The following is a 13,158-nucleotide window of genomic DNA, read 5'->3' on the forward strand; positions in this document are numbered from 1 at the left end:
CCATTCTTTAATGTGTCTGCAAATGGCCACATAATTAAATAGTGCCATGTTGGGGAAGTTAATTCCCCTCTCCAATCTATTGCGTTAAAACAATTGCAAACTAAGTCGAGGTTTCTGCCTCTTCCAAATAAATTGCCGAAAGGCTGCATCAATTGGTTTTACATCAGTTTTTGAACGAACATCAGGTAAGACCTGCAAGAGATACAGGGCTCTATTTACTACAATCCGCATATTGAATGCGGATTGTAGTGTGATATTACCGAGTGAATTCGCATTGCGAATTCCGGCAATATAACAGGGATTTACTATAAATCCCTTGCAGGGACAGAGCTTGCGATAAAGCTCTGTCCCTGCGGATCCCATCCGCACTCTAGTCGCGGTATTTTCGGAAAAAATACCGCGACTAAGAGCCCGCGCATGCGCCGACCCACCGTCGCTACTACCCCCCCACCGACGCTAAGCCCCGGCGCTAAGCCCCGCCCCCCCGCGATCGCGGACCCCGCAACCCCCCCTCTCTCCCCCCCCCCCCCCCGCGACCCCCCCCACCCCCTTCATTACACTTACCTGCACCTCCTGGCCTCCGGTGATCTTCTCCGGGCTTCCCGATCAGGTGATCTCCCATACTGCACTGGGACCCGATCACCTGATGACCGGGCCCCAGTGCACTGTGGGAGACCAGCTGACCAGAGAGGAGCCATCACCGGAGGCCCGATCACCGGTCCCTGGATTCAGGTAAGGAAAAAAAAAAATGTTTATTTTTTTAAATTTTTTTTTACAGTAATCAGCTTGCGGTCTACTTAGACCACATAGCTGATTACTGGTACCGGCTCCCGCCTCTGCTCTCCCCGTTAGAGCAGAGTGGGAGCCCGGTAACCGGGGGAGACCCTGGATAACGCCACCTCCAGGTGGCGTTATTATCACAGGGCTTCCCCCGGTATTTTTTTACAATTTATTTTTAGTAACTTGCACACAGATCACATTTCCCATTACAATTATGGGAAATGCGATCTGCTTTACTAAAAATAAGTGATACTGGGGGTTGGAGTAGAATTTTACTAATTCTACTCCAATTGCCCTATAGTAACTACAGGTGAAACTAAAATAATGTGAAAAGGGTGTGAAAACACCCTTTTTCACTTTATTTTAGTAAAAATAATGTTAATAAATAGAGCCCACAGTAACTTGGAAAAGGTGATTAATTTAATCAGATTGGCTCTGCCCAAATAGGATATTTGCAAATGCGGCCAGTCAACCAATTCTTTAAGGACTTTATATAATACATTTTTAACATTTACAGTATATAAATCATGGACATTTTGAGAAAGCATATTCCTAGATAAAGGATATCAGTCTTGGCCCATTGTAGTCTTCCCAAATTTAAACTACTGTATCTCTGCGGAGAGAGGTGCCCAAGGCCATTGCAATCGATTTAGTATGATTTATTGTAAACCCGAAATTCTACAAAAATCTTCCAATTTGGAAAAAAGGGGAGATAGGCAAGTTTTGGGGTTAGAGATGAAAAAAAGAAGGTCATCAGCAAAGGCTGAGACCTTAACCTCTGTCTGACCAAATGAGATGCCTTTAAAGAGGGACCAATACTGTAAAACAAGTACTAAGGGATCAAGGATCAAATTAGATAGCAAAGAGGATAATGGGCATCCCTGCCTAGTTCCTCTAAACATTTGAATAGAGTCACCTAGAAGACCATTTATTAATAATTTCTTATGAGTTGAATTGTAAAAATATTTAATTATATTAATAAAAGAATAGCCAAATCTCACAGTTGTAACACTATAAATAGGTGGGGCCACAAGATTTAATAAAAAGCCTTTTCAGCATCCAAACTTAATAACATATTGGAAGTGTGTCCTGGAGTAGAAGATAAATATAGAGCCGCCACAGCCAAACGAACATTTCGGACTATATGTCTCCCATGGGTTATCCCAGATTGATGCTGAGATAGAAGGGAAGGGATTATAGATTGTAAACAAATGGCAAAATTTTGTAGTCCTGATTTAAAAAAGTAATGGGCCTATAAAAAATAAGAGTTAGAGTTTTGTTAGGATTCAATAAAAGTATTGTGTAAGCACCATTAAAGGTAGGATCAGTGGTGTCACAAGGGGGGACACCAAAGTGCCGACTCCTCTTCAGCAACAGGAGCCGGGTGCTGTACTGTAGCATTACGTGCAGTACTTGGCTCCTGTCACAGTGAGGGAGCCGGCACTGCACACAGACTGGTCCCCGGGGGCAGTACGCAACTCCGGGGCCCCTGGAGTGACTAAAACGAGGCTTAGGGCCACAAGGTCACATTCCTTTTGCCGACGCACACTACAATCTTCTCCGCACCGGGTGTCACCACGGGGAGGGATGCCACTCGGTAGGATACTGTAGGTCCCCTTCTTGAATTTGCTGGAAAACATTGGTAAGAGAAGGAATTAAATAATGTTTTAATATTTTATACTAGTTACCATTAAAGGCATCAGGACACAGCGATTTGTTAAGTTAATATCTGCAGTCTAATGATACAAATTAGTTCTATGTAGCTGTGTTGGGTGTTCTTTGGCTCAAAGTGATTGGTTTGGATGTCACCACACTTACATTATGAACTAACAGATATTTGTTATTTTTAGTTTGATCTCCACCCATGGGGACGAGTGAGGGATCTACTTAAGAAGACAAAAAATAGGAATCAGAATAAACTGGGATTATCTTCTGCATCGCTAAAGAGATCCTGCCCCCAGCTGTACAGGTAAAACTGGAATACTAGTTCTCAATATACGCTGACAAAATGTTTTTAGTTCTATATCATCTTCCTTGTGTAATTCCTGTTACAGCAAAAACTTATTTTTCCATTAGGATTATGGCCAGCACATTCCTCCATTCAAAGCTAATGATCATTAAATTTAAAATTTGGGGGCATTAATAAGCCTACCGTGTTTCCCCGATAATAAGACACTGTCTTATTTATTTTTTTGTTAACAAAAACACCATAGGGCTTATTTTCGGGGTAGGTCTTATATTAATTTTGACAGCAGTGCCCTTATGCAGCCCCCCCCTTGCAGAAGTGTCCCATATGCAGGCCACCCCCTTGCAGGCCCCCTTGCAGAAGTGCCCCTTATGCAGGCCCCCCCTTGCAGAAGTGCCCCTTATGCATGCCCCCCCCTTGTGGAAGTGCCGCTTATGCATGCCCCCCCCCTTGCAGGCCCCCTTGTGGAAGTGCCGCTTATGCAGGTCCCCCCCTGTAGCAGTGTCCCTTATTGCAGTGAACTTACCTGACTCGCCGCTGTCCGGGATGTCGCTCTCACCTGCGCGCTGACTGGATCTAACATGATCCAGCAGGCGCGGCCGTACAGGATCCTCAGCGCGTCATGACGTCACCCGCGCACTGCACGACTGGGAACGCTGGTCTCTGCAGCGTTCCCAGCTGAAAATGAGTTCAGGTAGGTCTTATTTTCGGAGTAGGGCTTAATTTGGACCGGGTTTCAAAATTAAGGGTAGGTCTTATTTTCGGTGTAGGTCTTATTATCGGGGAAACACGGTATTAAAGTTATCAGCCAGTTGTAAATGCATAGTACACTGGTACAGAAAGGTGATATAATTACTAGCTGTAATGCCTGGTGTTGTTTTTCCTCTGTCATTCGACCCGCCACCCACTCCCTTTCACTCCATCTCCTTTATCTCCCACTCTTTCTACGACCCCCCCCTCCCCCTCCACCCCAGCACTTACTCTCTCTTTCCTCTCTCCCCCTGCCTCACCCTTTTTTCCCACCCCAAGACTTTCTCCCTACCTCTCCTTTGTTATCTGGATGTATAGGTTGACAATAAATGGTCGACAGGCAATAGGTCAACATGTACAAAAGGTCAACAAGTTTAAATGGTCGACACACTAGCAGTCAACACAAAAGATTTTGAAATGTGATTTTAGGTAAGGGTTAGGCACTTGGGGGAGGGTTAAGCTTAGGCTGCCGGAGGGTACAGTTAGAGTTTGGCACTTGAGGGAGGGTTACGATTAGGCACCAAGGATAGGGTTAAGCACTACGGGGAGGGTTAGGCTTAAAATACAAAAGTGTCGACCATTTTTGTGTGTAGCCCATTGTCCCTGTCGACCTTTTGTATCTGTGGACCTTTTGTCAGTCGAACTTTTGTCCCTGGCGACTGTTTGCCTATCGACCTTTTGGTGTCAACCTATACATTGTCGACCTTTTGTCTGTTGATCTCTTATACCACAACCCTCTCCTTCTCCCTCCCCCACTGTCTCTATCAGTGCCCCATCACTGTTCTGCGCATCACTATGGGAGGGGCCAGAGTTCAGACCAACTGTCACTACATTCCAGCATGATGACATCATTTTTATCAGCAGTCAATTTTATTAAATGGATTGAACGGATGTTATCATATAATATCCCTCTATTTGATTTCCTGTGTACTGTATGTGCAGTGTGTTTCTTTTGGGCCAAGCTTATTGTGTGATGTGAGGAGAACAAGTGGGCTGTTTTAAGTAGTCCAACCTGTCCAACTGACTAGACTAGATATGTGCGCAGACCCTCGTGTTTTTTATTTTGGTTCTAAATCATCATCATGTTTTGGCAAAACAACCTTCAAGTGTTTTGGTTCAGTTTTAGTTTTCTTTAAAAATGTATAAAAACAGCTAAAATCATGTAACTTGGATCTGTTTTTGTTCCTATAGTATTGTTAACATTAATTTCCAGTCAAGTTTGACCACCTCACAGCACCTGAAATCACGAGGAGGGACTTAAATGCAATGCAGAATATGCAATATAGGTTTTTAGATCCAATTTCACAACTTGGTGAGAAGACCCGAGTCGTGACTCTGTTCTACTCGGAAACCCAAAGTTCTGGTGTGTTCAATTCAGTAAAACCGTACCACTCATCTCTACTGGGGATTTGTACAGGCATTTAGCTACCAAAAGAAAAACCTGTAGGTATTGAGATCTGACTAACAAAGACTAAATTAGCTCTATGTCTCATGCCTCACACAAATCAAGTAAAGGGAAAGGGGATTTAATTTTACATCATCAGTACCGGTAAATTGTTCAAAACCATCCCTATATTGGCCTGCCAAAATACAACATGGTTTACAGTCTATGTGGTTGTGGTTGGGCAGATCTAGGTGCAGTTCGAGTGAATAAGGCAGGGCCTGAGTGGATCATTAGCAAGGGTTATTTTAGGCAGATTTTGCTTTTTAAAAAGTTTGGAAGGTATGTAAGAGGAAGGGCCTGGAAAGATTGCATCTCTCTTTAGAGGTACTTTTTCTAACACAGAATGGTAGATTATGTCAAAGCTGGTTTGGCAAAGAAAGCAGGTAAATTATGTAGGCAGAAAAGTAAATGTGTATATACTTTATTAACAATTATATTTAACTATGAATTTACCGAAAAAATGGTACCATGCATTGACCGCAAACATAGTAATTAATGATATTGGCAGGATGTGATATATCCTGTACTGAACATAATGCAACGGCTCTAAATGGGGAGGAAAGTATAAGTGACATTTTTGTACATGCTCTTTAAGGAAATGGACTATTTTTAACAAGATACAAATCCATACTGTCACATTTACAGCACGAATAAATATTTGTTTCCTTCTATTGTTTTGAGGTAAAGAAAGGCCAGACTGATGCATATCCTATGCATTTCCTTACCGTTATACTTTAAACATGCCTTTTTTAAAATATAAAATGCTTTTTTGACCCCACTTTATTTAATCACACAAAAAAATAAATTAACAAATCAAAGCTCAATTTATGTTTTATTGTTTTATCATCAGCTTAAGAAATTGTTTTCTTTTATCTAGAAAACGCATCTAATAATTTTATGTATTACTCACATAACTTTTTTTACCTCCCTAGAGACAGAATTCCATATACAAATTTTAGAAAAGAATACAACTTCAGGAGCATTGGCAGTACATACAGTATAAGTCATGTTAGTCTTCAATGAAATCTAAAAAACAGTTCTGTCCATTATATGAAGCCAATTCAATATAGTGATTATTCTCTCAATACATTCTTGAAACTTTAGGTAACTAAAAAAATAAAGGTAAACTTAAACATATTCAAACCTTTTGTATAGTATTTTAATGGTTTTCAATGCAAATATTTGTTGTTTAAAAAAAAAAAAAAAAATATATATATATATATATATATATAGATATATATATATATATAATGTAGCCATTTAAGAAGAAAAAAAGGGTAACATTTTATAATTTAACACCTTTTGTTCTAATTTCAAATTGTGGATTCAGCAAATTAAAATTATTAAGCAGGACCACAAATCACAACTTTTACTATGAATAAGTACAAGGCTGTCAAAGTTCCAAATTCTGTTGAACTCCAACCAGACTGAATAAATTGCTCATATCCTGTAATTCTTACGCTTCCCTTGTTTTTATGGGGCTTATACATTATCAGACTGTAGAATAAGATAGGAAAAATATTTGTTGGCTGCATTTATTGTAACTGCAATCTTCTAACATATTAATCACTGCCTCAATATGCACCCATCTCCACAGACCTGACATTGTACTCGGTGATATTAAAAGAAGAGACAGAAATTCAATGATTGTTCTTGGACAGAATGTGAACAGGGAAAATGCTTGGTCCAGTCTCCATGTGCTGAACAGGTAAATAGTTCTTAGTTTAAATGTATTGGCTTCTATTAATAAGACATGAATGTTGATGTGCTGATGCATGCACACACTAAAGATGGCCACAAGTGACTATTAGGCAACATGAAGCACCAGAGCAGATAGTGACACTCCAGGCAGGAAAGAGGATCTGCACAGGTTGTAACAGGTGAAGGGTGCTAGAATGAACATTACACTCAGATCAGCATCAAAGTAGTGGAGTACTAGAAGAGAAAAAGTTCCATCCCTTAGTATATTAGCTCTCTTGTTCTCCCCTTAGAACTAGCCATGTTACTAGTGCTCCATTCCTATGCCTCCTACCCTCCTTCAGTGGCACACTATTTCCTCTCCCATATGTTGGCTACAGGCAAAGCTGTAGCTAGGGTAGTGCGACCGGTGTCATCGCACAGGGCACCACAGGTCAGGGGGCGCTGTTTGGGCCTGTCAAATTTCTGTTTATTATCATTCTTGCTTGTAGCTTCCTCTGATTTCATCCCCAGCATCTCCTGGCCTCCCCTATCTCTTCCCTGGCTCTTCCCCACGAGGCCCTTCCCCCTGTTTTTGGGTGCATTATGTCCCTTTGAAAAATGAGGGGGGGTGCCAATGCTCTTTCTGGCACAGGGCACCAAAAAGTCTAGTTACGGCTCTGGCTACAGGGTCATAGAGCACTGAATTGACCCCCCACAACTCACCACTGCATCCTCCTTCAAGCTACAGCAAGTTGCTCTGTTTCCCCTGTTATTGTCCTAACCTCTCTGTTGCATTATAGTAATGTTTGCACTTACGCTATTGTTAGCTGTTGTGTATTGCGCTCTGTTACTGGTATTTTGCAATATTTTGTTATGTTGTGCCTTATAAATAAAAGTTAATAATCTTTTGTATTCTCATAGCCCTCCTCCTCATTTGTATGTCTCCCAGTCATGCTCTTTCCTGCCTGCCTTCTCTCTGCAGGCTGAATGGGTGAGGGTAGTCTGTTGATCACTGAGAATTTCTATCTTTTTAAACCATAAGAACTGTTATTAAATATTTTACTGTGAGATCCATGCAGAAACAGCTGTTTCCATATGAATATCCCACATATAGGTATCATAGCTATTTAAGAAGCAGATATTGTAGATATCTCCTGTGTTGAACTACAAAATACCATGAGCCCATTGGACTCCTGTATGGGAACGGAAGTCTAATTTAACAAGCTCACGAACTAGTTGATATCTAACGTCATCATCAGCTGGTGTTGGCATCTCTTTCCTATGCAAAGTGCTATCGGAGTGCAAATATGGAAGTGTTCAGACTCCTCTGCTCCTTACGACTCTTTTGTGTGTATGAGCAGGGACATTAACAAGGACTAAAGCTAGCAAGTGCACTCATTTGCCTCTGCAATAATGAAATAATAGGTGTCAACATTCGCCGGAACAGCTGCTTATCAGAACATCTGTCCCGGCATAAGAAGAATGGTAAACAGGACAGTATTTCACCTTCTGCATATAGAAAAATTAGGATCATTAATTGGTTGTAACGTTTATGAGTTTTTTTTGTCTTTTATAAATGACAGTATGCAATATAATCTTAACTCTTAACTACTGTATACTAAATCAATATATGAAACGATAATAATAATAATAATATAATTTTTAGTCTGGTGTTTATTTTTCAGAAAAGAAGAAGATATGTGAAGCCGCGTGATAAGTCAGGAAAAAGAAAGGGAATATAACAGACATGTACAGAATGTAAAAGCACGTGTGACTGTAATGTGCAGGAAATGATTTGGGAAGAATGTCTAAAGAGGTTGAAAAGGAAATATTATTTTTCCAGAATATATTGCTATCGTGGAAGCTGATTATCTGTGACTTACATCTGAACTTTGTATTTATTCTGCAAACGATTTGTGTGCTCCTACGAAAGTCTTACTATTTATTACCTTTAACCCTTTTTCTGGGACACATAAAGTCAGACAACATGATTGTAATATAGCTAAAGATCCATAACATACACTTGTACAGAACAATTCCTCTCCAACACATAAGTAATATTGGTTCTTGGAGCACAGGATGCACTTTCAGTATAAAGAACACTAGATAAATATCTTTCCGGCATTGCCTTAGAATGGACTCATTAACCTGAATTAAAATTTCTATATTAATTTGCCTATAAAAAGACTAGTTTTAAGATCACTGTAACAGCGCTCAGTAAAATACATATAAAAAGGAAAATCGCTTATAAAGTGAAGCACTTAACAAGAACACGATTATTTCATCACAATTTAAGATAATAGAAACCAAAATATATGTTTACAGACAGATAAATTGGACAGCCACACTTTCATTGGTTTATTAAGCAAAATACTATTCAGGATAGTTTATTTAGGAGACAATACCATATCTTGTCCACCGCTTTTCTAGTATATAAAAAGTCATGTTTATCTCTAGATATTTAAACTACATATAGCTAAGATATTTATAATGGTAAATAGTCATATTTCAAACTTATATGTATTTTATCTGCCTCCTTCTCAATTATCTCTGTATTAGCACTACATAAATGTTTTACTAGCTCATCCAGGTTTCTGCAGATGTGTATATGTAGTTGTCAGTCATACTTTCCCTGCCCAGTTGAGCATATTACGGACCTTATGGTATAATTATAGAGTTCACACAGTAATTTTGATCAATGAGAAAACATTGCCGGTACTCACCATAAGTTACAAGTTGTTACAGGATTTATAGCAGTTTCCACACTCTGGATAAGTGTTTATTCATTTCTGAAATTATTTCACTGAGTGTTTCCTGTATCAGTTATAGGAATTCAAAATTAGACCACAATAAGGGGGTGTTAATGCATACCCCGAGTACAACCACAAAGAAAGCACTGGCTATACAAAAATGACACGTCCGGCATCCTAAGGATCTAACAATGGGATTTAAAACAAAGTTTCCAACAATTCTTCCATTGTCAAAGCACTATATTGGCAACATTAATGGGATCTGCAGAACTAGATACCCTGGTGGTGCTCCAGACCCTAGATGGTTCTCCCAGTGCATATCATGTTGTACCCTTATTATGGGAGAAGCCACAGCAGACAAGAAGTGCACCAACATTTCCGGAGTATCAGAAAAGCTGCACTGAGCAGAGGTGTAACCCTCACAAATGTCACACCCTCTGCCACCTGTCACCCACACCTTTACTAAATAGCATGCTTCAGTTATTCCCCTATAATACAGCTTAGATCATTTAAGGCTTACATGAATCATGACAGTAAGAGGATGATGCCTGACCTACTTATATTACATTTTTGTGTTTAAAACTGTTTCTACATTGGCCAAACTGCACCTAGAAATGTGATTCCTCTGTGAAAGTGCAACTAGAAGGGGCAAAATGTGTCCCATGAAGAGTATATGCTCAGCCCTGAGCATGGTAGAGTGAATATAGTCGTGTGTATCTCTGCAATGCAAGGAAAGCCCCTACAATTACACCCGCTGTAACCAACACTTTATCTTATTGCAGTCATTTCAGTCCACAGAATGAGATCTGGTTTCTGCACTGGTGCACCTATTCCATACAGCCTAACTGCTGCCACAAGCTACCGTGAAGTTCTGCTCCTCTGCATTCGCCATCTGGTTACATAATGCAAGCTCTTTGGAGTAAATCTAGATGCACTTGCACAGACCGAGGCTGACATCATCACCCAAAAAGAATTTGCTCTGCAGCTTCAGCCATTATGTACTTCGTACATGAGACAATTATTTTTTTTTTACTTGTAAATGAACACTAGTGAACCTGTCAGCATACCTCCCTAGGCACACTACATAGGCAAACCGCAAAGTAAAACCTGGGCGGTTTTGCAGCAAAATTTAAAAAAAAAAAAAAGCAATGCATGCGGTGAAATTCATGCGGTGCATTACTTTTTAAAAAAAATTAGCTTTAAATCTTGCAACAAAACCGATGTAAAATCGCCATTTAGTAAATAAACCACCAGATATTTCACATCCGGTTTTACCACGCGGTTTTAGGCTTTCAGCCTCGACACCGTGGTTTGGATTTGAAAACTGTTATGTGGTTGGAAAACTCCCACACATTGGATGCAAACTTCACAGTGACAAATATGTACCAAGTCTCATGACAGTCCCCATGTACGTGAATGTGGCAGCCCTCTTAAATGGGTGGGCATTTTGACACTAAAGGACACATTCTCTATTACCTGTGTCACCCCTGCTCTCCTGTCTGTTCTTTGTTTTATCATTCCTATATCTGTAATGATGATCGTAGCTTAGAGGAGGCAGCATAAAGTCTGAGCAGAAAAGATATTATACATGAAATGGGAGGGGAAATAGGGGTGCTTTTTAAATATCTTGGGATGAATTGGTGTAATGTTGTTTTGCATGGAATTTTTGTTTGACTTGTTAAATTGTAAATTATATGGTCGTATTTTTTTATCTCTGCAAATCTTACCAGTCATCTCTGTGGCTGAAAAGATGGTTTACCCTGATTATTCTGTGAATAGTCCCTCTATTTGGTTGATAAAGTGTTTAAATACCATTGTTACATACTCACATTCCATTTCATATAATTTTTATAAAATTATCTCACTCTGTTTATAAGTTTTTACAAGCATTATCCTACTTGCATATTATGGCCCTCATTCAGAGCCGTTCGCTATTTGCGGTCGTTCGTTTAAAAACAAGGGGTGGCTATTCAAATGATCCGTACGCACATTGTAGTCTGTTCACACCTCTAAGTCTGAACGAGCGAGCAAAACATACGCTCGTTTATTTGTTAAAAACGCCCCCTGGCCGCTCGCATCCTACGTCATGTCCGCTATTTATTAGATTAATCGAGCACATCGACCAGCGTATGAACTGCTCGCTATTCTTGTGGTTGGTGTTTGCTACCACAAATTTGCGAGCAGTTCTGGCTATAAAATAACCCAGTGACGTGGACAATGACGCTGCTGTTTTAAATATACACACCCATAAAACGCCCGTTTTGACCTTTAAGCACGCCTGCGTTCGGATCTCCACTCCCCATTTTCAAGCACCTTCCCCTGTTACCACCCACATACGCCTCATTCTGTCATTCAAAATAGCAGGCACTCGCTATATTGCGTACCAACGATTTTTGGCCGCACTGACTGGTTCGCGCATGCGTACTAAAAACCGTACGCATGCGCAGATGTGCAAACATCGCTCGGAACGAGCGTACTGCCGCTAACGAGCGGCTCTGAATGAGGGCCTATATTTATAACTGTATCAACTTATATTTTTGTAAAATGTAATATCTTAAATAAATTTCTATATATAAAATGTATAGGGTGTTGCTGATGCGTGTAATTTGGAGCAAATATATGGTGTGTTAGAAAATACAAAAATGTGTAAATTGCCTACTCACAGTTGCCTACTCTCCTGGAATGTCCAGGGCACTCCAAATTTTTGGGAAGCTCTCCTAGACTCCCAAGAGAGTAGACCAGCACCCCAGATCTGCCCACTTCTTCAAAGACATGAGCGGTTTGGGAGCCTTGATGACGAGCTTTGCAGTGAATCAGGTCATCATGGCCATACCCTTACTCCAGGGACTGGAATTGCAAATTGTGCTATGGGGAAGGAACCACAATGACAATAATCAGAGACAAGCTCAACGAGGCCTCCCCTCACTTATCTCCTAGGTATAAAGTCAGCAATCATGTTTTATAGGTTGAAATAAAATGTATGAGAATGTAATTTATCAATTCACTAAATACTAGTCATATCACAAAACTCCTACATTATTGTGAATTGAACAGCAGTTCAAATCCTCAAAATGGCTTTGTGGATGTCATTAGGTTCTAAGAGGTCAATAGAAATTAAGTTATCGGGCCATTCATCGAGAAGGTAAAGCAGGATATTTCACAGATATCTCCTGCTTATCTTCCTCTCCCGGGATGGCCCGCTGTCCCCATAAACTAGTATGGGGACAGAATTCATCAAGCTCCAAAAATATTATATTTTCGGAGCTTGAGTGTGGGAGCATTCGCCATTTTCAGATGGCGAGTGCTCCCACTCCGGGCTTGCAACCGAAGGAGTCCCGGGTTGCGTAGATGTCTCCTTTCGGATCCCTTTGCCCCTGTCCGGCTCCTTCTGTCGGGGCTGTTGTGCGCATGTGTGACCTGTAGGTCGCACATGCGCACTAGTGTCACTGCTCCGAAAGGAGCAGTGAAAAGATTCACTGTCCCGAAAGGAGCAATGAAGCCGCTTGTGGGGGCAGCTGATTTTCGGATTAGCTGACTCAGCGTAGGAGCAATGATGAATTTCTCCAGCACCCGCGGCAAGTTAGAATGTCAATTATCGGTGTACTTTCAGACCCTGATAATTAACATCATGAATAGACCCCTAATTGATAATGGAATGGGTATGAAGTCCCAGCGGCCCTTAGTGGTGCCTAACCCTAACCCCCTCCCCAGGGGTGCCTAACCCTCACCCCTAGGGGTGCCTAACCCTAACCTTCCCCCCCAAACCTAACCCCACTACGCTCCCTATA

The 13,158-nt window shown here is 40.8% G+C and overlaps 1 protein-coding gene across 1 annotated transcript in view; it reads left to right on the top strand.

Annotated features, from left to right (window-relative positions):
- The window catches only part of LOC148542006 (uncharacterized), a 112,891-nt gene extending 100,939 nt beyond the window's left edge, over positions 1-11,952 (top strand). Inside the window, exons 6-8 of the mRNA XM_088476038.1 lie at positions 2,631-2,749; positions 6,538-6,648; positions 8,306-11,952. Coding sequence (XP_088332164.1) covers positions 2,631-2,749; positions 6,538-6,648; positions 8,306-8,324 — 249 coding nt within the window. The 3' untranslated portion in view covers positions 8,325-11,952. The remainder of the gene's footprint in view (positions 1-2,630; positions 2,750-6,537; positions 6,649-8,305) is intronic.
- The last annotated feature ends 1,206 nt before the right edge of the window (positions 11,953-13,158 follow it).

Source organism: Taudactylus pleione, unplaced genomic scaffold (genome assembly GCF_031769625.1).
Source record: "Taudactylus pleione unplaced genomic scaffold, aTauple2 ptg000016l, whole genome shotgun sequence".
In the NCBI taxonomy this organism is placed as follows: domain Eukaryota; kingdom Metazoa; phylum Chordata; class Amphibia; order Anura; family Myobatrachidae; genus Taudactylus; species Taudactylus pleione.